This window comes from Orcinus orca, chromosome 13 (genome assembly GCF_937001465.1).
Source record: "Orcinus orca chromosome 13, mOrcOrc1.1, whole genome shotgun sequence".
In the NCBI taxonomy this organism is placed as follows: domain Eukaryota; kingdom Metazoa; phylum Chordata; class Mammalia; order Artiodactyla; family Delphinidae; genus Orcinus; species Orcinus orca.
In genome coordinates this window covers 62,773,953-62,800,853 of record NC_064571.1, presented here as the reverse complement: position 1 = coordinate 62,800,853, position 26,901 = coordinate 62,773,953, and the positions used below count along the sequence as shown (strand labels likewise).

Here is a 26,901-nt window from a genome sequence, read left to right as displayed (position 1 = left end):
CTGTCCTCTGAGGACGCGCACACAAACAACTTTCCTTTTGCCTTTTAATTTTAACTCTCGAATATTCTCACTCTCTTTCACCTAGCTTTAGAAAAAAGGAAGTCCCTGGTACTGAAGGATAGCTAAGTATATTCTTTTTCCCATTGCAGCTACGTGATAAGTATGGATTTTGTCTAAATCTCTCCTTTATGTTATTTTTCTGCATCCCACCAAAGCCTGTTTCACATGCAATGGCCCTAACCATTTATACCCAAGTTTTCCGTTAGGGGTTAGACGTATATATAGACCACTGGCATCAATATTTCTTTCTTAAAATAAGACCAATGCCAAATAAATATTTCTCCCCTGTTACTGGCCTGTTGTCTGCTCATTCATTCCTTCTTTCATTCATCTAGCATTTATTGAGTGCCTACTATACACCAAAAACTAGGGGTACAAAAAAGTTAAAAATGGACCTTATCCCTGACTAATCTTGGTAATGTGTTGGTAATATTGGTAATATGCTAATATGTTGTAATGCTATTGCAATATAATCAAGCATATTATAGACAGTCACTTGAAGGTTGAAATCAAAACCCAGTAGAAACACATCCTTCAAAAGAACATGGAAGGTATATGACAGGATTCTTTTATTTGAACATACTGTAGCTTTTCTTTTTCAACCTGTAACAAATAACATTTCTTATAACACTGCTAAGCAAAGTAATGCATCAAGGGCATATAGAGAATTTAAACTTTATTCAAAGACATACTTAGAATAAAGAAAAGAAACATGGTAGAAAATGCTTAAGAATGTATGATAGCAACAAAAGTTAAAACTAAAATCATTTAGATAAGCTACTAAAAATCTAACACTTCATTGTTACAAGCTGTTAGTAGCATTCCTTTTTAACCAAAATGTTTGCTGTCAAACATACATAATACATTTCAGCTTACTATAGGTACGATATGTAGTAAGTGACATCTATGTGAATTAAATGGCATCCATCTTTTTAAGCATCTTATCATCTACATTTTTAAATCAAGTGGATTTCATCACATTATTTGTAACTGCTCTTCCAGTTTTAACAATCTGTAATTCTAGGGATTAATAGTGCTTTTAACTAGAAACCAGTGCAGACATAGAAAATTAATGGTAGCAGGGAGAAAAAACCTTTCATAATTTTCATGAAACATATATCTGAATCAAACATCTAAAGAAGGTCGCAGCATCATATACAAGGAGGCGGGCTCCTGTTTTCATTTCATTGTTACTCTGAACAAACACTTATCAAGGTCAAGATTGGGACCACCATTTGCAGTCTTGCACTTCTTTATTTAATAGTCTCAGGAACTGTATTCATGGTATCCTTAACTGCTTGCATGTTGCTGAGAATTGCCAGAACCCAAGAGTGTGAAGTCCTGCAGCAGAGAAGCACAACACAACTCTAGGGGCACCATTACCCTGTGTTCTGTTTGCAGGCTCCATGGTGTTCAACTACAACATGTTGTACAAACGATGCTCCCCACAGTTGGGCCACATTTTGGCCCTGGGAGCAAAAACATCTTCTTTTTTCTCCCGAATAAACAGAGAGTTTATTGCATAGCTGCTATCGACCAGCCATAATGCACAGGCTCTGTATTTTGCCATTATTTATCACTTTCTCTTCAATGGTAATTTTCCCCTCTGGATTAGAAAGCATTCTTAGATCACAACAAAGTCATAATGTTGAAAAATTATGAACATAAAGCCACCATTCTTTCTGTGGTTGCCTCCAGTGATGTACTAAAACTTTTCAACCAAACTTAAAAACTCCCACCCATCTATGAATGAGATGTTTCTAATCTATCTGTTCTGCTCTTTATGTAAATGTTTGCCTTGACGTTATACTTCTCTGAAGAAAAATCCATAATTGATACATGGATCTAGGAATACCTTGAAATCTTTAATGTTCTCTATTTCTAAGCTAGAAGGTGGTATTTGGAGATGTTTAGCAAGTGCCAGTATTGTGAAATTTTTCAGTACTAACAGTCAGTTTTTTCATCCCATTATTTTTCTGTTAATGTGGCAGTCTTGATGAGGGTAGAGGAGTAAATAGCAAGAATCTTGATTGGTTCATTCATTCAGCAAGTATTTATTGAGCACTCACTCCATGCTGAGCACCGTGATAGCACCTGGACTGTGTAAATAAAGAAAATAGGTCCCTGCCCTAGAGCTCCCTTCTGCTGGGGAGGAGAAACGAGATAGCAGGGCAGTGAGCAGTCCCAAGCCAGGGCAGCATTGTGGCAACCTGCCCAATATGTCACAGCCAGTCCGAAGTCTATGAACGTCCTGTATTTTTGTTCACACATAGCAGCCTTTGCTTGAAATTCCCTTCCACTGCAAAGCAGAGGTAAAGACAAACTTAGTTTATATCAAATTTTTTAAACTTAGTGATGCAACAGCTTTCATTAAGGATGAAGCCCATTCTAGATTAAAAATTATAGAAAAACTCCTTTTTTACAGGACCAGAGAAATAAAGGCACAAAGGTGCTCAGACTCAGAGTTTCAAGGAATTTAATCCCCAGGGATGTTCTCACAGTGTTGTTAGTTCATCTGTTTCTCAACATAATCTACTTGGTTTCAAGACTTAAAATTTTTGCAATAGAAAAACGGATTCACAACTTAGATCTCGGTGTCAGAGAAAGAAATGTGGCTATGACAGTCTTCTCCCTCCTTCGTCATTCCCTTAATAATGGGAAAGAGATGAAAAATGATGACCTTTCAAGTCATATAATTACAAAATTTTAAATGAGCCATTTAGAATTTCACTTTTAAGGATGCAGATTAGTAATCAGTTGCTTCACAATATGATACAGACCCACGAGGTTATATTAAATATGTGTAATGAAAGGTTTATGATGATGACAAAGTAGAAAATTATACTTTAAATCACATTATCCTTTTTAAAAGATAGCAAATTAAATATGCAAGTATTGCCAGCTAAGATTCACAAAAGATGCTACCTTAAAATATTTATGTAAAATATGAACCCATTTCACCTATTAATTGTAGTTAAGGTTTAATTTTAGGTTATAAGATTTGTGTGTGGAGGGGACAAATGTGTTCTGTTTTTCCCAGTAACTTATACATTATTTACAATATTTATGCTTAAAGGATATACACATAAAATTTATTTATTATTTCAACAAAAGTAGTCTCAGCTTCCCACTTCACCAGCCCACGCAGAACTATAATCAAACATTGCCATACTTTTGCCATCATCATGTCTACTTCTTTAAATTTGATTATCTTTCAAATTCTGCATTTAATTCAGACGTCTCAATTTGCTTTAGTTACATCACCAAGCATGCTTTTCTTATTTACCTTAACATTTTTGTTGCCTATATTACTCTAGTAAGCCCTGCATCACACCTTTTAAAATTTATTTACAAGGCTTCCATTAAGCTAATAGAAGTTTCTTGTGCCAGCCACCATTTCTTTGTTCCTTTTTTTCCCTTCTACAATAATAAGTTATAACTGACTAACAGAGGACAGTTAAACATCACTCCAGATTCTGCTAACAGGGGAGAGTTTGAACATTTTAAATAATGGATAGTTAAACATTAATCTAGGTATTTCTTTGGCACATAATTTTTTTTTTTTTTTTTGTCAGTTAACTAAGTATCTAAATACCTGGATATTTGTCAGCGGTAGGGAAAAAAATATCTAATTGTAACACTGATTATTTCACTTTGTATTATGTTCTTAGAGATATACCTTTTAAAGAAAGGGTAAGCAATGCTTTATGCTGCATATGGTACTCAGTATTATGTGGTAACATCTAAAACTCATAAGAGTAAACGTGTGTGAACCTTTAAGAATGTGTTTCTCATGGGCATGCAGTAGGAGCAAAAATACATAATGAAATTTGGGATGTAAGTTTCCACTTCTCACATTTTGAATAATAAATGGTAATCAGTGGTTTGATCAGAAATCTGTTTTTCAGAGTTGGACTTTATTGTGTATATTAGTACCAAAACATGAAGTTACGTTTTGATAACCATGAAATAGCACAATCTATAATTTTTAACCATTGCTGATGCTGTGGTAGAGCTGAGAAATTTACATCGGTGGAAGATTGGAAGATTAGGGGAAGGCATTGAAGTGTCAAATGTTCTGTTCCTTTCATCTTTGGAAGAAATGTGCTGTCCATGTGTCTTCACAGGGGAGGAACTTTGCACGGGCCTCAAACGAGGCTGCACCTTGGACTGCCCCTTCGGCTTCCTAACCGATGCCCACAACTGTGAGATCTGTCAGTGCCGCCCACGCCCCAAGAAGTGCAGACTCATAATCTGTGAAAAGTATTGTCCATTTGGATATCTGTACGTATTTCTTAACTCAGAAGATGTATTCTTAATTATCTATAGCTTGACGAAATGTCTCTTACCTTTTTTGTTGGCTGTTTTGTGTGTGTTTCTGAATGAATCAGCAATGTACTGAATCCAGAATATCTATGCTTGTTTTGCTAGAGGAATCAGAAAGCAGGGAAAGGCCGTATCTCCAAAGATAAGAATCAAGTTTTACTCTTTTTTGAAGATGGGCTAGAGCCTTGTTATGACACTTTGGGCCTGTTGGGTGAGATTTCCTCATAGCAAGGGCCTTTGGACACTGCCAAAGGGAATGGAACTGTCATGAGGTTCCAGTGTTGTAAGCGCTTCAACTATGCACCACTGTCGCAGCAACTGTTTTGTGATAACGTATTTAATCTATATTTTAAGATGAATTGACAGCTACTGATTTGCAATATGGAGCATCCTTACCTGCCACGCCTCCCTGTCCTACCTTGATGCTTGTCTACGTCTATAGTATTCTTTAAAATAGCAGTAGATCTTATGAATTTCCTTGGTGATAAGAACTATGACTTGTATTTTTAAATATTCTTTATTGAATCAAATCCCATGAAAATTCAGATTATTCTAGGGGGAAAATAGACATTTCACATTTGTTACTTTTGTGTCTGTCTTAGAATCCACTTCTGTCTTTATATCAAGTTGGTTCCTTAAAAATAACCTTTCAGAATTTTGCTTTGTCATTCCTGCCTTGATTCCTTCCAGTTTAGTCTCTCTGCCTTTTCCATTTGATATGTTTATATAGTGCTAGTAATTATAAGGGATTTAGAGCCATCACCTCTTGCCCAGCGTCTTAAAGGCATTGTTTTTATTCTTCCTCTTAGAAATTCTAGTTTAGCAGGGAGAGGGGAACCTTAATTCTAATTTTAATTGGATAATTAACTTGGGAACATTATTCTTTAAAATTCCCCAAGTAAACTAATAAATCATCATTGTTCTTAATCCTAAAATATGAATATGATATTAATAAAAGTAGAGCTATTTCTTAGCTTACCTGCTGATGTAGAATGAAGTATTATTATCATAATAGTACCTACAACCACTTGGCTGCAGTGTTATGATAGTTCAGAACCAAGGCTGCATTCATCCACACTTCACCTTGGAGAGAAAACTCTTAGAGGATTATAGATTCCAGTTGGTATTCCTGTCAGTAAACACATTCAAGAAGGACCCAGTTGACTCTTGTAGGCAAACGAATACTGCATTGGCTAGCACATGTTTCAAGGACAGCCTCTGAGGGAGAAATATAGAGAAGGAAATGGGAGAAGGAAGAAGGAACGGGTAGGTGAATAAATGAGTTAACAAACAAATCTGTTAAAGCCCTGTTAGGACTTGGAAATGGCACAGTCTATGACAGGAGTGTGAAGCATTCATTTAATTCATTGTTTTCATTATATTGATATAAATACGTAGACCCTAGTGTTCAGTTCTCATTTCACTTAGCAGATTGTAGTTTATCACTTGGGCAGTTATATACCAAGGATTTCCCGTGGGGCCATCTTTTTTTTTTTTTTTTTTTTTTTGTGGTATGCGGGCCTCTCACTGTTGTGGCCTCTCCCATTGCGGAGCACAGGCTCTGGACGTGCAGGCTCAGCGGCCATGGCTCACGGGCCCAGCCGCCCCGCGGCCTGTGGGATCTTCCCAGACCGGGGCACGAACCCGTGTCCCCTGCATCGGCAGGCGGACTCCCAACCACTGCGCCACCAGGGAAGCCCGGGGGCCATCTTCTTTTAGAGCCCCTTAATTTGTCCAAGATGAGAAAGAACAGGGTTTATTTTTCTAGTTGAACACCACTGTTGCCACTTAGCGCTCCTTGGGATGAAACGTAAGGATTAATAGACTTAACTCCGCCTTCTCTGCTGCCCAGGAAGCCCAACTAGGGCAAAGCTTGTAGAGGAGATGTTGAGCCTAAGAGAGGAGCTGCAGGTAGTGGACAGAAGACACAGGAGGGCACGTTAGCACCTTTTGTAATACACAGGGTCATTCTCCTTTTAGAGAAAATAAGGAATTGTTGCTAAGAATTTTTTTGTCGACTTAAACTACGGTGATCTTTTAATAAACATATTTATTTAATATCATCTTTCTGCTCAACACAAAATTTAGGCACTGTAGCTTATTAAAGGGAAAAAAAAAGTTCATCCAGACATTTCCCTTTATCCTCCGTGCTTCAGTCATGCCCCACAGGTGGAGCATTTTTCAGTTGGTATTCTTTTCTGACTAATGAGGTAATTACTGGACATTGACTGCAGGACTTCTTAAACGTTTTGTTCTTCATCAACATATACAAGATGCCTACGTGTACAACATGCTACAACATTACGTAGCATTCCCAGGTCTATGGATCCTTAAGTTCTCCGATCTGCTAAAAAATTCTGTAGATATCTCAGTAAAATGTTTAGTAGCATCTGAAATTTCTCAAGAGAATGTGATCGTCTGAGGAAGCCTGTGGTTCTGACAGAAGAAGGACTTCTGCCCTAATGCTGGCCTCCAACATTGACCAGCAATATATCCTTCACCTTCCTCTTCCTGGAGCTGCACATTCATCTTTTTGTACTGTTGGTACCACTTTTCCCAATTAAATCAACAGTCACGTCATCGGGATTCTGACCGTCACGTCCTAGAGCACCTAAGTGCTTGGACAGTTCTAACCGTTGGCCATGGGTGGGTGGTGGTCATGGCCACAGGGAGCTAATTACGCATCACTCCAGGGGGTTTTGAGAGCAGAAGTTCAAGTCATTCTGCTTACTGAGAATATCACTTCAGTGACCCTTGGTCTAAGCACTTGGGCATCACTTGAGACTTTTGGATTTTCTAACCTCTGACAAAATTTTAATTACCCAGGAAGAATAAGCATGGCTGTGACATCTGTCGCTGTAAGAAATGCCCAGAGCTCCCGTGCAGTAAGATCTGCCCCTTGGGTTTCCAGCAGGACAGTCGTGGCTGTCTTATCTGCAAGTGCAGAGGTAAGTCCCAACGCATAACCCTTCCCCGCTCAGAGCAATCAGAGGCACAGGAACCAAGAACGGAAGTAAATGAAATAATTTCAGTGATTGCTGTCCACTCTGACACCACTGTCACTCTCTAGAGGACCATCCCTTGTCCTTTCATCTCAATGGAATAAGAGCTCAGGATAGAATTTAAAGGAACGGGCCCCACGTTGACCAAATTAATCACTTCTTAGCTCTTCAGTTTTACTTGTCTCAGGAACGTTAGCCTAAAGCAGCTTTATCTTGACCTCCATAAGAGTCTCCCTCTGTCCAGCAGTGGATTGAGACGATTGATATAGCAAAGGTCCCTTTTCACAGCCCTTTGAGGGTGGGTGAGGCTAAACAGTCTGCTTGTGTATTTTCTCGGTTAACACAGTTTTCCCTGAGAATGTCGACTTTTGCTGAACAACCACATGCCAGCCTATAGTTGTGTATAGGTGTGAGTCCTGGGAGTACCTTTTGCAGGACTTCCCCCTCAAGGGATGTTCCTGAAGCTGTGTGAGCCCTTACCCCAGCTCCAGTGCCACTGCCCACCCCAGCTGGTTTTAGTTGTCCACATGAGCCACAAATGAAGCAGTAAAAGACCCCTAAAGTTTGTTCTGTGTTTTTTCAGAGTTGGACAGTTACCACCTTAAGAGTGTTTTTAGGGGGTCAGAGTAAACAAAAATCTAGTCACTGCTTCAATTGTTCTGCAGAACGAAAATCTGTTAGTTACTAGCGGCCCAGGATTGCCCCACTGAATGATGATTTCTAGAGTGATTATTCTGCATGTATTTAAAACATATGTGTAACATTCACGCTGAAATCAATCAGTGCTTGTTTACTGTATAGAATATGAGAACGTAGAGTGAAGGGAGGAAAAAAAATACCAATAGCAGAGAAATGTATTTGCAGGGTTTTTTACTCCCTTTTTTCTTTTTTCAAAATTGAGAGCATATTAACTTAAATTCTTTTCATGATCCTTTCCTGTGTCACAAGCTGTGCTGTGTAGACAGGATTTTTGGTGGCTGGGTAGCATTACCTGTAAGGAACTACAGGCTGTTTCTCCTGTGCAGTAGCTCCTTCTTTACCAGGCTGCCTTCTGTCTGTCCAGAGGTCCCTGCTGCAGCCGGGCCACCCGTCCTGTCAGGCACATGTCTGTCCATGGATGGTCATCATCATAAAAATGAGGAAAGCTGGCATGATGGGTGCCGGGAATGCTACTGTCACAGTGGACGGGAAATGTGTGCTCTGATCACCTGCCCGGTGCCTGCCTGTGGCAACCCCACCATTCATCCGGGACAGTGCTGCCCGTCATGTTCAGGTAAAAGCTGGCCGCCATCTCGTGTGCTCCCTAAGCAAATGACTTTTGCCTCATCACATCTGTAATTCCAGGGGAAGTGCAGGGGACGACCCCTGGAACGTATTTCAGCTCTCTGGTTTTTGTCAACAATAGCCACGAGTGTCAGCCAGGTGCTATAAATGATTAGCCAAAAACCAGAGAATTATTCTAAAGCTCTAAAACCACTCTCCTTATTTTTGAAGGTTTACTCAATTACATTGGTCTTTGAACTACATTTGTGTACAGGTTTGTGGGCTTATGTACTTAAAGCTCCAGCTCTCCATCTTACGGACAGTGTATTAAGGCTGAATGTCTTAGTTAATTGGAGGGGGTTGTTGTTAATTTTATTCCATGAAAGCTTCTTATTTATAAAGTAATATTCAAGAGGGAGAGAGTTACTGAAGTCTGTGAATATTGCTTTTTTTAAATTAATGGATATGTGGTAGTCTTGCCAAATGGAGATGTTTAGAGTGACCACACATCCAAAACATTTACAGTCATAATAATGGTAATCAAGATAAGTTAGTAGAAGAACATAACAGATTTATAATCCATAGCGGTCCAAATTATGGTTGTCCATAACAGTAATTATTACCATAACACCTCATCTAGTGCCTTTGATCCAAAGAGCTCAGCATGGTTTCATAGTTATTATTTCTTCCACCGAGTGGAGGCCACTGAATTAGGGAAAAATACACTTAGGCAGTTTTTGTTTGGAAAACAGACACAGAGATTAGCTTTCTTACCCGAAGTAAAATAGTGTGTCAGTTGGAGGGCCAGGGAGACATGAAGTCGCCTGATTCTTGCATCGGATTTCTTTTAAAGTTGAAATGTACTGTCCGGTTTGGGGGTAGGGATTGTATTTCCCTGGTCAGTCTTGGTTCTGTATCTCCCTCCACCTGTACAACGGGCGCAGTCAGGAACCTGAGGGCTGGGCCTTTTGCAGCAAGGCAGGCCCGGCCTGGGAGGGAGGTACCGCATGCTGGCACCTCAGTCTGCACCTGCTTTGCCTGCCAGGGAGGGGGTTGGCAGAGAGGCACTGGAAGTCCTTTTTAGCCCTGACATTCTACACACCTCAGTAACTAAGGTATTAAAGTGACAGGCAGCCCCCATACCCCTATAGGGGACCAGATGACAAAGTTTTGTTTTGTTTCGCATAGTTAAGCCAGATGTGCTCTGTATCAAAACTGCTTCCTTATTCACATGTTTTGCTAGTTAAATATGAAAAACCACTAGTGCCCACTGAAACAGAAGATAAATGAACAATTTAATGAGACAGAACTCTGTGTTGACTCTTTGGGGAAGGACCAATGAAGACCCCATGCTTTAATTATAGGCATGAGTGTGCAGAGTGTGGCCTGCACCTGGGTCTTTGCTAAACGGTGTACTCAGTGAAGAACTCCGACCAGTGGAAATGCAAAGATATTACTGAGAATAGATGATTGACTTAAGCACTGATAGTCAGTGAAACCAAATCTAGTTTTCTCTATTACAGAGATATGGAAAGTTCTTAAACACACACACAGAATTATTGATGTATTATTGTGGATGTGTGACTATGTAGATATAGACATATAAAAGCACACAGGTATTGATATATATGGATGTGTAGGTATGTTTTTTTCCAAATGTCTTTAGTGAGTTGCCACATATGGGTCTTTCTGAATAGAGACCAAGCATTGTTGCAATTGTGGACTCCTACTTCAAAGAATATTTTCTCCTGCCTTCTATTCAAGGATCAGCTGTTTTTCCTTCTGAGATAAGTGAGCAGCCTCTGAACTCTTCTGACAGAAGATTCACCAAATCATACTGTTTCTCAGATTTTTTTTCCCTTTCTTATCCTCTACCTTTCAGTTTTTCTATCACCTCCATCCATCTGGTCACTCATGTTTTGCCTTGAGGCACATGGATATATATATAGCAAAGGAATTCACAGACTAAGACACCTGCAAACACACATCGTTTTTCTTCTGACCATTTCCTTACATGGCAGCATTTAAAAGGGCAGCAATTGTCGATCCTCTCCAAGTCCTTTCAAAAGGGAGACTTTTTCCAACAGTAGTTTACTAATAGTCTTTGGAACTATTTTTTCTTTTTCTATAAACGGTGAGAAATGCACTTTTATCTCATCGCAGCTCAATTTTCATTCTAATTATCTTCCTTTCTACTTTCCTCATATACTAGAAAGTTTGGCCCAATTGGTTATGAATGTAAGCATTGGCTGATGTCAGTTTTCTGTGATATGTCCACTTGGTCAAAGTTCCAGTCTTTACTAGCTCCCTTGAGATAAAGCTGTATTAAAAATTATACAATGCTTTCTTAGCTGGAGCTGGGCCCACACCACTGTATCTCATCAGTATTGCTACATCTCAGGCTGACCACTGCTTTGAAAGTCACAGCCCGTGAGTTCTTAGGAGACGTCAGCTCTGAGTATCTCTGCACAAACAGGGTAGTTCTTCTGAGGCCCAAATTCCACTGATCTCCAAGCGTGAGCCTGCCATGGTGTCTCCAGATGGCTTCTCCGCAGGGTTCCACACTGTCAGCACCTTCTTGAAACGCCTGTTGTATTTGGATGACACGAATATGGTTAATATCTTCATACTTCTCATTTCGCCAGCACAACTTGAGGGCAACTCCCAGTGCCTCTCCAGACATTTTCAGCATTAAATTCCCTCTCTATCACTATCATCTCACCAAGAGCCCCAAATCGCCTCTCGTCTGGGGAAAGAACTCATAGTTATCATTGGCCCCTGGGCGTTTACCTCTCTTGATCATATCGCCAAACAAATGTTTAGTCTCAGGTGAGGGTTCAGACTGTTGATTCTGAAAGAGCATTCCTGCTCAGTGTGCCGGCAGCTGGTCGGGGTTGGGGTGTGTCCTGCTCAACAGTAGGACTTATTTCTAAGCCTGAAAGGACTCAGGGTCCCAGAGATAATGAAATGAACGGGGCACAAATCAGTTTACAATTGTATTTAATCTGGAGGTGTATCCATGATCCAAACAAACATAGACTTGGGTTCAGATCCCTTGTCTGCCCTTAATACTCTTGAGTTCTCAGTTTCCTTATATGTTAAATGGGATAACAGTACCTATTCACATTGGTGTAAGGAATAAATGAAGTAACATATGTAAGGCACTAACATGGAAACTGGACCATAGGAAGCATTCAGTAAATGAGAGATCTTTATTCTAGATAACCCTACATTCACAGACATCCCCTAAGAGGCTCCTGTTCTCTTCAACAGTAGGAGTCCCTGTAATTTTTTTTTTTTTTTTTTTTTTTTTGCAGTACGCGGGCCTCTCACTGTTGTGGCCTCTCCCGTTGCGGAGCACAGGCTCCGGACGCGCAGGCTCAGCGGCCATGGCTCACGGGCCCAGCCGCTCCACGGCACGTGGGATCTTCCCGGACCGGGGCACGAACCCGTGTCCCCTGCATCGGCAGGCGGACTCTCAACCACTGTGCCACCAGGGAAGCCCCCTGTGATTTAATTATCTCGTTGGAGCCTCTCGTTACTGTTGACAAACTGGAACCACTTGAACCTCACTTCCTGAAACTAGCTCTTCTGCTGTTGCTTTATATTTCTGTGCATGGAATGTTTTCTTCCCTGTGTTCTTGAGGGAAACAGCCAATTCATCTTCTTTGTCCCTTAAAGCCCACAGCACCAGGTTTTTCCCAAGCTGGTAAGACTGCAGATGAATAATTTCTTGTGTTTGGATTTTGTGTCGTTCCCCAGATGACTTTGTGGTGCAGAAGCCGGAGCTCAGCACCCCCTCCATTTGCCATGCCCCTGGGGGAGAGTACTTTGTGGAAGGAGAAACATGGCACATTGACACCTGTACTCAGTGCACCTGTCACAGCGGGCGGGTGCTGTGTGAGACAGAGGTGTGCCCACCGCTGCTCTGCCAGAACCCCACACGCACTCAGGACTCCTGTTGCCCACAGTGTCCAGGTAACCGGCACTGCGCCTCGGGATGCACTGGGCCGATGGGGAGGGCCTGCAGCCTGGGCGTTGTCATTCTGCAGGACCGGTGGGCTGGGTTGAGCCCCACGTGGGAGTGGGCCAGACCCAGTCACCAGTAACCCAGGCAGGAACATCTGGCAGGCAGCTTTCTAAATTCATTCCTTTCTATCAACCACATATTTATGCAATCAATATGCCTTGCACCTGAGGTGACTTTGAACAACAACAGCAAAAAAAAAAATTGTTTCTTTCTACCCTTTTTTTCTTAACCCTACATCTCAGACTCAAGAGACAGTACTGCTGTACCAGATTATTCCAGATGATTTTGCTAATGTGAAAAGTCATCTTTGTCTTTACAAAATGTGAAGAGCAATTATTGATAAATAATGTAAATAAAATCTTTGAAATATGTAAGGGTGGTGAAGATACTTTGAGAATGTTAAACAGAGGAATCGCTAAAAGATGCCTAATGCCCACCTCCTCAAATCTGTGATAATTAAGTTAAGATCCAGAAGTACTAAGTGACCAGCACTGCATATGTACAAAGAGTACTATTGTTTTCTTTTTTTTTTAGTTCTCAGATAATCTGGCCTTAGCAGGTGAATTTATGGTCATGAAACAAATATAATGAAACTTTGTCAGACTTTTAAACATAAGTAGCTGATTATGCAACGCAAGTAGCAATTCTAATTAACACTAGAATATATGACTTAATTTGTATATGTATAATTACCAAGTTGACAGCACACTAGTTTTGTTGTTGCTCAGTCTTTTATCTTTTCAACTTAAATCAGTAATCATTTACCTTCTAAATGTATGTTCTTAGAGCATTTCTGCTCAGTAAAACATAAGCCCTTGTATTACTTTTTTTTACATTGGATTATCCAGTCAGCCAGCTAGAATCTATTGTTCTATCATTATATAACCAGCGTAGTTGATGTCCAGAATTCTTCTTGGGTTCACATTGATGATATTTTTTAATTGCATCAGAGGAAATTGTAGGGATAGCAACATTATTTGCTGTTGTCATCATGCCCTGCTGCTGAGGTATTATCATCTTAGTACAGAATCTTTGGCATAATTTTCAACCATGTTAATCTGAAAAGCTTAATTAGTGCAACGTCTTTTCTAGTATAAGAAATAGTTCAGATGTATTATGTTGTTAGGATATACCCTAGTCCCTCCTATATTTTTATCATCACTCTTTTACTTAGACACAAACCTTAATATTTCTCTGTTAATATATGACCATGATTATTCCCATCCTCCTGGTGGAAACTACTCTGAGTGGTCTCTTCAGTGGTGATCATGAATTTATATCCGTTTAATGTATTCATTTTACAAGTGCTTATGGAATGCCTGAATTGAGCCATGGGGATCCCGGGCTTGATGAGAACAGCCACAACTTCTATCCTGTGGAGCAGTAATGCAAAAGAAGAGCTGAACAATCCAGTACTCCACCTTTAAGTAAATCATGACAGAGTGAGAGGAGTGCCTGGAAAGGAAAGCATTAAGAGCGCATGTAACCCAGGAAGCTTTAACTAAAGTGGGAAGTACCTCTGTTCCCACTTGTCCGAGGATCTGAGGACAAATACAGGGGTTGGCCCAAATTTATTGGTGGCACACCTGACTGGACTCAGAGGTTCAGCCCAGGCAAAGAACAAGAGCTCCCTGGAAATGGGACTCCTGTGTGTGCCAAGGACTGATTTCTTAGAGCCAGGTCTCAAGGCCAGTGCGCATGAGCAGAGGCCCTGCCGATTCTAGCAGAGCAGAGACCTCCCCTCTAGAAACAGGAACAAGCACCCGATGTGTGCCTGGCTTTGGCTTCTCCTTTATAAACGTATGCCTAGGTGACTCTTCCTTACTTTACATATAACTTGAGAGATACTTCAGTGATAGCCTTCATCTTAAATGTCAGGACTTTCTGTTTCCTAGATCAGTATTCTGAAGGTTACACTTAAACCTGTGAATAAGTTTGTATCTAGAATGCTCTTGTATTTTAAAATCAGTCACCTACCCCATCGTTGATCTTTCTGAACTTTCCATTCATAGTTGTGTTGCAGCGATAAAAAGTCTTAAAATTCAAAACATTGATTTCTTCACATTGCAGTAAATTTCGACAGCAGCATTGATAAATGGAGTATTTCACATCTAGAAAAATACCATCTCTAACCTTAGGGTACTTGCATCCTAAAGTTGTCCCAAAATGATATATATGTACAACTAGAAGAGTTGCATCCCTCATGGTGATTGTATCTCCTGGGATGCCTTGTCATTCCCTCTGTTCTTAACTCCCCCTCTCCTCTGGCCTGGTTTAGAGCAAGGTCTAGAAACGGAAGTGGGCTCATGAAGAAAGGCTGAGCATCCCTGTAGGTGACGATACTTCACCAAGGTGAGAAAGGCAGAGAATAGAGAAGCACTTCTTTCTTTTTTCACACTTCTAAAGTTCTCTTTCATTTTTTAAAGTTGGAAAGAAGCGTAGCACAGAAGAGAGATCCCTCTTTTCTTCTTTTATTTCTCTGGTATAGAAATAAAAAGAATGAATGAACACCAGTGAAAGAACTGGTAAAAACAAAACAAGTGAGTTAATATTTAGAATCAGAGTGTAAAGAAGGGGTCTCACTTTTTCCTAAAAATGGAAAGAAAGGCCCAAAGAAGGAAGATAGCCTGGGCAAGATTCCCAAATGATATCTTCAGTCAGGGCTCCGAAGCCTCTTGCCCTGGAGGCTGAAGACCTGCAGACGCTGCATCTCAGCTGCAGCTCTCACTCCAGCTCTGCCGGCACATTCCCATGTCTCCTGGGGTCCCCTCCAGACTCTAGGATGTTCATTTCAGCTACTGTTTCATGCTTCCATCGCTGCCGTCCCTGCTTCCTCCTCTTAAGTTTTCAGACACCAGGTTGGGTGTTGCTTACAAGAGCTAAGCTGTCATAACACACAGAAACCTCGTGGCAATTTGCAGAGCCTCGTGTAGACTAGTGTGAGTTGCCCTGATTTCCAGCCAAATCAAAAGTTAACAACAGTCAATCTCTTAAAAAGAGACATGGATGATCCTAGACATGGATGATCCAGAAAAGATGCCTGAGAAAGTAATCCCATTTTACCAACTTTATCTCATATGCATGTGATCTATGGAAACTTACCTAAAATTGGACCTGAAGCACATTTGGAACAGTGGAACCAATGGCTCTTCTTTCACTGTTGCTGCCTTCAGGACTGGCAGTAGGAGATACAGTTACACACTTTGGGTTCAGAGCCCAAAGTAAAGCAATTGCCCCGCTTCTCAAAGAGACTCTTCTTGTCAAATCAAACTTGCTGGCTGTAGGGTGTATTCAGGAGGTGGATGGGAGGAAAATGGGACACTTGGAGCTTCTGCATCACTGTGATAGCTACACGTATATGAAAGAGCAGACTTCATGATGTTGACTATGAGAACGGATGATAATTCTTCTGACCCTGTATCCTTTGAGAAAATGGGATTCTCTTAGAGGTTTGCTGGGTGGGACCATCATGGCTTTTTCCAGACTCTCAAGTGCAAAGGTGTTTGGGAGTGCTCTCTTGTCAGTGCAATTGTGACATTTCTAAACTAGGAAACCTCACTAACTAGTATTACGCTTTCCTTTGTTATATCCCAGTCAGCTTTCTGCTTGAGCTTACAGCTCTCAAGTCAGTTCAGTGAATGGCAAGACCCAAAGAGATATCTGGGTTTTCTGGTGACGTTCTTTTCTGTTTCAAGTTGTTACTAGATCTGGAGACCCTCTGGTCTGTATTTATGTAGCAAAAACACACAAGTCTTGCAGGTGATTTCTCTGTAGGTACATCCTCAGGAGTGATATACATTTCCCATCATCTTTCAGCATTAATGTGAAGGCCGGAACATTGAAGTTTTATATACAGTTTGAAAATCTGTTTGGGTGTTAATTGGTTAGGACTGCGTGCGGCTGCAAGTAAGAGAAAACCCAGCTACAGTTTTTAAACAGAGGTTTCTTTTCCATACATTATGAGAAGCTTGGAGACAGATGTTGATCCCATTGATTTAGTGTCTTAGTGATATCAAGGCCTCTCTCTTACAGGTATGATAAGGGTATTATAGCTACAGGCGACACACTCATATTCAAGGCAGGAAGAATGTGGAAGCATGTGGGTAGCTTCACATCTGCCCTTCTTTTAAGAAAGTGAAAGTTTTCCCAGAAATCCCTGATTAGCCAGTGAATCTGTTCGCCACAGCCAGGTGACATGGCCACCCCCAGCTGTGCCGGAGACTAGAAAAGGAGGGAGCAGTGGTCCCATGTGACATATCCCCCTTGTGATCCGGGTCCTCAGCCACCCCACCCCCGACTTTAAAATCAGGAGTTTGTTAAGGAAGAAAGGTAGAGTGGATATCGTGCAAGCAACTAACAGAATCTCTGCAACAGATCTTTTGTGGTCTTTGTTGTTTTTGTTTTAAAACTCCAGACCCTGTCCGAGTCAGATGTGCTGTGTCATTACTGAGTCCTTTTTTTTTTTTTTGCCATACACGGGCCTCTCACTGTTGTGGCTTCTCCCGTTGCGGAGCACAGGCTCAGCGGCCATGGCTCACGGACCCAGCCTCTCTGCGGCATGTGGGATCTTCCCGGACCGGGGCACGAACCCGTGTCCCCTGCATCGGCAGGCGGACTCTCAACCACTGCGCCACCAGGGAAGCCCCTGAGTCCATTTTAAGGAGGCACACAAAGCCCTGGTGACCGAGCGTGCTTTGTATGGGACAGAGTGAAACTCACTGTGTTGCACAGTGGGTGGCCTGCAGCATCTTTTTTTCTGCTGACCTTCTGTTCCTTTTTCCAGATGAACCTCTCCAGCCTTCCTCATCCCATAATGACAGCGTGCCTAGTTACTGCAAAAATGATGAAGGGGATATATTCCTGGCAGCGGAGTCCTGGAAGCCGGATGTGTGTACCAGCTGCGTGTGCATGGATAGCGTAATTAGCTGTTACTCTGAGTCTTGCCCTTCAGTATCCTGTGAAAGACCTGTGTTGAGAAAAGGCCAGTGTTGTCCCTACTGCATAGGTAAGACCAAGAAAAAAAATCCTTCCTTTCTCCCAGGGACCACTAAATCTACATTGACAGCCATTTGCCTAGATCAGTTAATAATTTCGAAATCTGTTTTTCTGGTTGATGTGCCACATAGAATCAATGTAGTCACATCAGGCGGAGGAAAGACATGGAGGATGTGTTCCTGAGATAAAGCATATTAAGAATAAGAAATGCTCTCGGAGGATGTCGTGATGCTATAGCGCCGTCTCTCTTGGGCTCCTTTGCCATTTCAGAATTTTCAGTATTGGAACTCTTCCTTCACCCTGTTACTGACTGTGGTCCTTTTGTCCACAGAGAAACACCATGTCCCATATCAGAGTACACTTAGTGCCTAAGCTTGCCACTGCCTTGAGATCAGCTAAATACCAGATACTAATTTTAATCCCCCAGTTACTCCTCTGTCTGCTAACACTTAATTGATTCTATTTAAACCATGTGGTTGTCCGTGTGGAGGGTTTAGGGACACAGAGTGAGGCCTGAGTAACTGACAGAGCCCTCTCCTTCATGTGACCCACGGGGATACATCTTGTGAGCAGAGGACATACGTATATCAGCCCCTGACGTCTATACCAAAACTGGTCCTATGGACAGAAGCCAGATGCCGTTCTGGAGTCTAGAAGGCGAGGCTCAGACAGCTGGCAGCTCGAATACAGGCACAGTCCCTGCTCCCAAGGCTCTCACTCTCTTTGATCGCTTGTGTCTCAAGTAAAGCTCATAAAGTCAAGTGAAAGACAATGACATATCTCAGTCCAGTTGTTAACCTGTAATCAGAGTTAGCAGGTGAAAAATTAGGCAAGCTGTATTAACGACAGGCGTCATGCAATTTTTTGTTGAAGATTTTTGCGTGCTTCGTAGATGCAAGTCGGTGCATATATTTGGGGTGATGCCTGAGGAGGAGGAGAAATCCTCTGGCCACAGGGCTTTGTAACAATCCCCATAGATGAGTCGATAAATGGCGCTCAGGTGCACATTGGCCACCATTCAAGCTTATCAGGACAGCTCTTCTGGCCACTCTGTGGGGCCACTTCCTCTGAAGACTTATTCTACACATTGGTATACAAGAGATGGAAAGATTTTTAAAGCATAATTTCTGGTCTCAGGAATTTTACAGAGCTTGAGTTTCTCAATGTAATGGTCAGGGAATATTAAAAACTATGTGTGAAAGGTGGATTCTCTTCTTTTAATAGGGTGGCTGTCTATCCAATTTATTCTTTAAACCATGCTTTTGTGAGTGAAGTGGGGACTGTTAATAATTATGTTGGGGCCATGGCTGTAGGCCAGGAGTGTCCCTAGTAAATCGGGACATACGGTTGCTGCACCTCTTAGTGACTGGAGCATTGGGTCTGCTGTAATACCCGTAATCTTTGTAGCTCCTAAATGGAGCCAAAAATGTATCAAGGCATCCACCCAACTTACTGCTACGTGTCTTCTCAGAGAGCTGACCAACAGTCATCTGGAAAGTGGCATAGCCCTTGCTGAGACCTGAATGAAAGGTGTAACCAGGCCACTATTTCAGACAGGGTGTTGGTGGATGGAGGGGGAAATGTCCAGCCAGGACCACTGTATTTAAATACCAAAACTTCAGTCCTAAAGGAAACAGTTTATAAATCAACCAGGGGCACTTGGATCACAGTTGGAAACTAGGGCCCAGGAGGCCTGAGAATTCTATTACCTTCAGAGAAAAAACCCAGCAGTGAATTTCTTGTGTGTTGAAAACCCTCAAATTTAATTTTTTTTAGATAAAAAAAGCTCCTGTTGTGTTTTGCTACTTAATTGGTAAATATGTGATTAGTAAATTACTCAGCTAGTAAATTTGTTTCCATGTGATAACAGTAAATCACTTCTCTTTCTCACAAAACCAATTTAACAAAACCAAACTTATGGAAAGAAACCTGCATATCATAGTGTTCTGTGTTGTCTTTTTTTTTTTTCTTTTGCCTGCATATTTTCCTATTCCAATTCCTGCATTATTTAGACCAGCAGTCCCCAACCTTTTGGCCACCAGGAACGGTTTCGTGGAAGACAGTTTTTCCATGGAGGGTGGTAGCGTTGTTTCAGGCTGGTAGCGTGAGCGACAGGAGCGGCAGATGAAGTTTCACTCACTCACCGGCCTCTCACCTCCTGCTGTGCGGCCTGGTTCCTAACAGGCCTCAGACTGGTAGTGGTCGCAGCCCAGGGGCTGGGAACCCCTGATTTAGACCATACATTCATCTTGTAGTGTGGGGAAGAAAATACCAATTTGCCCCCAATTTGTGATTTTGATTTCAAGTTAGACTTTAAGTACTTTCACTAAATTGTGGTTCATATGAGCTCATAATGATAGAGTGGAAATTTGATTTCTGTTGCATCTCCCTCCACAACTGCTACCTCCTCCCCTTGACACAGGTATAACTATACTGTATAAACCTATGATGTATCTTCTGGGGAACATACTGGGGCGTCTTAACATCTGATGCGTGATGCTGTGTGCTGTGTCCTTGCGTTCATCTTAGTGCTTCATACATGTTTTCTTACTGAAATAGTCATTAGGAGCCTCTACATGCATCATACTTCTCTGCAAGTAGCAAGGACCAGGTATGTCCAAGCGTATGAAGTCAAGTTCAGTTCATGACTGTGATATGGGGATTTTATGACCCTCCAGTTTGCTCCCTTGGCCTCTCCAGGCTTATTCTCTTGTCAGCTTCCCATCAGTGTGGTCCCTCTGTAAGGGCACCAAGCCCGGGAAGCACTAGTACACCTGCAGGCAGTTACTGGCGATGCCCCAGTGGCAAAGCCTGCATCCCCATCCAGATCACCTAGCAAAGGAAGAAGGTAGGAAGGCCGTCATTCTGCATGTCATAAAGCCCCCGGTTGCTTGCCAGCAGGCATCGAGGACCAGTGCTTTCATTGCCTCCTGTTTTAGGCTTTCTCAGTTTGAACCCAGCTGCTTATTAACCCAGATAATCTGTTCCCGGGGTCACATGTGCCTCCTCCAGGCCTACAGTGCTGACCTCACCATGGCTGCAGGTCTCCTCCCTGGGGGAATGTTCTCCCTAATCAGTCAAATATGGATCTCTAAAAACCTCAAATCTGCCTTTAATCTGGCTTCTTCTCTAGTGCTAAAACCCCTGAAGAAAAGTGTGCTTGCTTTCGCCTTGTGAAGTAGCCTTTTTTCTTGCCACAAGAGAATTGAAAAGGGTGATCCTACTAAAAGTAGTGTAATTACGAATGTTTGTGTTCCTTTCAGCTAAATTATCAAGTCACTAAAGTGCAATGATAACGCTTCTCTTCTGGTGTGTGAAAGCCTCATATTATGTGCGCTAATTTAATAGAATGTGTAATACAGACATAATTAATAGGATTGATGATTAATTTTGAAAAGTGAACAGCTTTGTCTAATTACTTATAATACCCATCATTAGGGAATTCATCCTTGTCCTAGAAGGAAACTAAGTAGTAATTACCCAATCATTTCAATGGAACATCTTCTGATTCCCTAATTTTTTTATATTCCAGCTTCCTACACAAATACACACAAACTTAGATTTTATTTTCATAGGCTTTTTGACTGTAATGATGGCTTAAAGAAAGGGGAACGAGAATCAAGAGATGACTTGAATGTAGATTGGGGCGGGGGCGGGGGGGGGGGGAGGATAAAAGGCCTGGTGGGAATGCTAATGTGTGATGGCAGATTTGATATGTGGTTCCTTGTAAACAACAGATGCCTTCCCCATGACAGACTTCACCATGCAAGATAGCCTTGATAGCCTTATCACTGACTACATGCTCCATGCCTTTCTAACCTTTCTGGAGCAAAAAATTATTTCGGTGCTTCAGTGAGATCTTTATTCCATCACTCCTAAAGGGCAGCAAACAATTAAGCCCAAAACCCTTACATCGGCACTTCCTGTGCCTGAGGGGATGCTTGTCCTGACACATCACCCTTGCTCTGATGTTTGTGTGGGTGATGCTTCTCCGAAGGGCCAGACTCTAGCAACTTCTGTCTAGCAAGGTCATCCCCGCAGATCTGCACCATGGCCAGGGGTGCAGTCATTCCTGAATGTTATGTTCATAACTATTATATTTATATTATATAATATAAAATTTATATCATTTCTTACAAAAATATTATAAAGAAAGGCACTACCTTGATCATAAAGATCTTTCTTAATGTAATGTATGAGGTGTTCAAGCTCCTATTGCTGCTACATCATACCTGTTGACTTTGGAATTGTAGATGCTCAGTGTTCCGCCGATGAAGAGTTGCATAAGCAACTCTTGTGTTGGCCAAGTCATAAGTATGACTCAGTGCATAGAATGTTGTTTTGAAACTTACCATTTGGCAAGCATTTTTACTTATTTGTAACCATGTGTTATTTTAGAAAATATTTAAGGTCATATATTTAGAGATATTTATGTATCAGATATTTTTTGGCTGGAAATCCCTGAGTCAGTGCATCTTTCTCATTTAAGTTTTTGTTGAAGGTTAGTTATCTTGGGGTGATAGTTGTTTGTGTGTTGTGTGTGTGTGTGTGTATATATACACACGCATATTTATTTCATAATTTGATGTGAACGAAGTTATGATACTCTGATTACATGTCTTCAAGTCATCTAGTATCTTTTAAGTGTCTTTAAGTATCTCATATCTTTAAGGATCTCTGAAAACAAGTTCTATTATAGATGGTACATGAAAAAATGATTTTCTTGTAGGTTGTACATCTGTCTGATTAGAGGTTAGCTATTTTTTAATATTTTTATATGTCTTATATTAATATTTGAGTTAGAGCTTTCAGGTGGAGTCCAGCTGGTTTGGCACTCAGTCATGATGGTGTAATTCTATTTCCTCTCCATAGTGATCTTTAACTAGCAAATGGTTAATAATGTTTCTTCTTGGTAGGGACAATACCTATGCTTTATATCAAGTCAGTCTATCATACCGCATTCATTTTTTGCTTAGATTTACGTTTATTTGTTTAGGTATCTTTAAAATTTTTATTGGAATATAGTTGATATACAATGTTGTGTTAGTTTCTGCTGTATAGCACAGTGAATCAGTTATACATATACATATACATATATCCACTGTGTTTTAGACTCTTTTCCTCTATAGGTCATTACAGAGTTTTTTTTGTTTTGTTGTTTTAAATATTTAATTATTTATTTATTTTGGCTGTCCTGGGTCTAGGTTGTGGCATGCAGACTCTTAGTTGCGGCATGTGGGCCTGTTAGTTGTGACGTGTGGACTTCTTAGTTGTGGTGTGCGGACTCTTAGTTGCGGCATGCATGTGGGATCTAGTTCCCTGACCAGGGATGGAACCCAGGCCTCCTGCATTGGGAGCTCGAAGTCTGACCCACTGGACCACCAGGGAAGTCCCGTAGGTATCTTTTCTTAGAGATAAATACAAATAGTATCTCTTTGGAACATCTATTGATTATTGTGTATTTAACTCAGCCCAGGAATCAAACAGTAAATATTTAATTCAGCATCTCTAAGATACACAACCCACAGAACTAAATGTTGTACATTTTTAAGCCATAATGTTATGATACTGGCATCATCATTGGAACACTTTTCACAGCTCTTTCTCCAGTGTGTTTTCTTAAAATTAAAAGCTTCTGTGTATTGGAAATAGAATGTACTTTGACCCCATTTCTGGCACGTTCTAGCTGTAGGTCTCAGTGGTAGGACGTAACTGTAGCTCAGTTTCCTCATCTATAAGATGGGAATAATAATATCATCCTGTGCTTCACTAAAGTGCTATGAAAATTAAGCGACGTAATATACATATATGAAAGCACTTGGTAAACAGTGAGCAGGATATGACTATATATTGGCTCAGAGTTACAGCTCTCCTAACACAGGGTGCACCTGACATGGGTAACAGGCGTCACGTGGACTCTGGTATCTCACTTTAAATATGGCATCCGCCCTTCTGCAAGAGAAAGGCTTGGATATTGCATCCCAACGATAAGTTTTTGAAGGACGAGAATATCTGAGAAAACACTTTGGTGTGGTGTACCTCATCCTGCGCACTCTTTGCTTAAATAAATAGCGCGTGACAACTTCAGTCACCTTATTGTGACCCTGGTGGAAGCAGCATGCTATCTAAGGGGTTGTAGTGCAGCTGGGTTGTGGCAGTGCCTGGCCCCAGACCTCAGCACTTCACTGTCCTCCCATACCTCTGGATGTCTCGCGGGAGAGAGAATGGAGCTCTTTTATTTTTCTGTTTGCGTTGAGAGGCTAGTCCCATTTGAGGAGTCCAGGGACTCATTGTGCAGGATCCGCTATGATTCCTGGAAACAGAGGTTGTGGCATTTATAATCAGGGAGTGTTCTTGTCAGAAGGAGCCCCGGGGTGCTTCTTGCACATTCTTCAGAGCTCTCAGCTCCTGGGGCCCCTGCTCCACAGCCCCGGTGGTCACAGTTAGTGCCGAGTGATTTTAAACAAAAGGGAAGGGAAGCAGGATGCTTTTCTGTGTAATGTTTAGAAAGTGTAAGACTGACGGCATTCTGGTTGTCAGGCACTGTACTAACTTTGGAACTGGTCTAAAGTCCCAACAAAAATAAACAGGGTTTGATTTCAGTTTGTTTATTAGGTCCTGCCCTCCACCCTAGGAAACATCTCATCTTGCTTATCCCCTAAGCAGCTTTCTCTTCTCACTTCAGTATCCTTTCCAGGCCCTCGGCTGTGTAAACAGAGATTCAAGTTGTTCTAGTTAACTTGGGGGAAACCTCTGAGTGGCATTTCTTTATCTGGGCTCTGGCCCCATGTTCTTGTTTTAAAGACGTCTGCTGCACAGAAGGGAGGCTGGCACTGGTGTTTCCAGAGATTATTAGCAGGTGCCTTTTGCCTCTTATTTCTGCCCAGGAGGCCAGCCCTGACTGTGTACCCTCTAATGAGGGAGGAACGACCCTCTATAGCAGGATTACATTTCAGCGACAAAATGCAATCAGACCTGAAGTCAGTCTGCAGACCCGCCCGGAGGCTGCTGGTGGAGCGTTCCTGACAGCTCTTGGGCTGTGACGGATGAACCACCTCCTGTAGGTGCAGAAACTCCTCTGGTGCAGAAATTGGCCACGCTGAGCTTCTACCTCAAAGTTTTCTTAGCCTATGTAAGAGTCAGTCTTTATACTCTTTATCAAGTTGGAAATGGAATGTTTCCTTGAACTTCTATCCATGAAGTGCTTAATCAGTCCATAACAGATGCTTAATACAAAGATTAATAAGTTCTATTACTGAGAAAGTCTGTCCTCTTTGCATGAAGTAGGAATCAGCCAGAAATTACTGTTTATCAGTTTGGTGAGATTTCTCTTGGTGGAACTCAGGGAAGTTTATAATTTCTCTATTAGCTTGGAACCCTGTGTCATCACCTGTTCTTTCCAGTATGTTGAAGAAACCTAAAAGGCTCTTTTCGCCTTTGTAAAGAGACCTGGACTCCTGTCCCAGAAATAGAATAAAATAAAGCAAAAACGGGACTTTCAAGAAAAGTCTTAAAACTGTGGTCAGATCTGCCTTTACAGCAGTTGAGACATTGTAGAGTTTGGGGTTTCTGAGCACAAGCCACCCGTTCTCCTTGCTTGGCCCTGCCATAAACCTTTTTCTGCTAAAAAAAAAAAAAAAAAAAAGACAAGACATTATATGGAAGTAGGAGTCAGCCTACATGGCAACATTTGTCTCAGTTTTTTCTTTTTATATAAGTGAATTAAGAGCAGATGTTTTATTTATTAGAAGCTAAAAGTTGTAAGATACAGTATGCAATTTTTGAGGTTAATCAATAAAGATTTTTTTTTGCATTTTTAGGCAAAAAACTCTAAACATTTGCTGATAAAATTACTGTGTATTAGATCTCTGCCTCACTGAAATTGCCTAGGCCGTCTGTTTTTCAGTCAGACTTCAGTTGAGTTCCGCTTTTATATTCCTTTCCAGTCTGTGGAGGTCCAGCGAGCCAGCATTTTCAAAATCAGTCGTCCTCTTCTACGTCTGCAAATCTCTGTCCACTTCTTAGTGACCTGCTTGTTTATTTGCTCAGGTTCCTTCTTCATTCTGATTTCTGTTTGTCTCCACTTTATGTAAAAAAAGTAAAAGCTGGTTTCTCAAACAGGAGGCACCCACGTTCCATTGATCCTCCACATGGAGTTTGTGCCCTGAATGTGCCCAACTTGGGATATAAAAATACAGAGGATATCACAAGGCCAGGGATCCCAGTGTCTTGTCAGCTAAGAGAAAATAAAGTATAAGGTAATAGTAGCATCTCGTTCCTTTGTGGGAGTTAGAGAGTATTTGTAATGCATTGTTACAGTCATAAGCCAAAATTTTAAAAAGCACTTCCTCTCTACTTACCCAAGTCAGCCGTGTCAGTGGAAACACTTGGCTGCCTTTTTCACTCTCTCTTCTAAGTCTTGTGTTACCAGTAGCGTACCTGGTACCTTTCTCCACCTGCCTAAATGACTGCATGAAAGTTTTCTTTAAAATCCCTCGAACCTCAAACTTAAACTGATTTGAAGTATAATCTTACTAGCAGGGCCTGCAGTTTGCACAGTTTTTTTCAAATCATTTGGCACATCTGTTTTGAACTGAAATCACACAGAGCTGAGGAGATCCTCTGGATCCAAGAGCATCTCCCCGAGGGCAGAGACCCCCACCTGCCTTGTGCACCACTGCACCCCCAGCGTTTAGAATCTCTACAGCGATGTGCAGAGAGGACGAGCACCCACTGCACAACTGCGCTGGATTGTTTTGCGGTGGGACTTCCTCTGAGAGTAAGAGCTGCATTTACTTCCTTGGCCACGAGCAGCCCAGAGTAAATTACTTTTCAGGTCTCTAAATAGTACATTGGAGATTTGGAAGAACTGATGCAATTTCTAAAGCTGCCGAACTTCCTCCCCAGAAGCTACTCCCACACCAAGACTCTGACTTCATGGCCATCACAACCAGAGTTAGAACCTGAACTATCTATGCAGGAACATTGTCTCCTGGTAGAAATGGAAAAGTCCAACTGTAATGTAGATTCTAGCGGATTTTAGGTTTTAAAACCTTTCACAGAGCAAAGGGGGTGGGGAATCTGGAAATGCTTTCTTTTCATCATGGTCAGATTCAGAGCAAGGCCTGAGCTACTACATCAGTGACTCATGAAATAATGGGATTTTTATAGAGGAAGAAAACGACATGATTCTATTATCCGGGTTTTACTGTTAATTAGCTTTAT

At 41.5% G+C, this 26,901-nt stretch overlaps 1 protein-coding gene across 5 annotated transcripts in view; it reads left to right on the top strand.

Moving 5' to 3' along the window:
- The window catches only part of CRIM1 (cysteine rich transmembrane BMP regulator 1), a 207,614-nt gene that overhangs the window by 156,840 nt on the left and 23,873 nt on the right, over positions 1-26,901 (top strand). For 4 of the 5 annotated variants that reach the window (XM_004265060.4, XM_033419295.2, XM_033419293.2 and 1 more), the window contains 5 exons: positions 4,188-4,344; positions 7,213-7,334; positions 8,452-8,661; positions 12,414-12,629; positions 17,465-17,686. In XM_004265060.4, coding sequence (XP_004265108.1) covers positions 4,188-4,344; positions 7,213-7,334; positions 8,452-8,661; positions 12,414-12,629; positions 17,465-17,686 — 927 coding nt within the window. The remainder of the gene's footprint in view (positions 1-4,187; positions 4,345-7,212; positions 7,335-8,451; positions 8,662-12,413; positions 12,630-17,464; positions 17,687-26,901) is intronic. The other variant, XM_033419294.2, reaches the window with a different exon arrangement.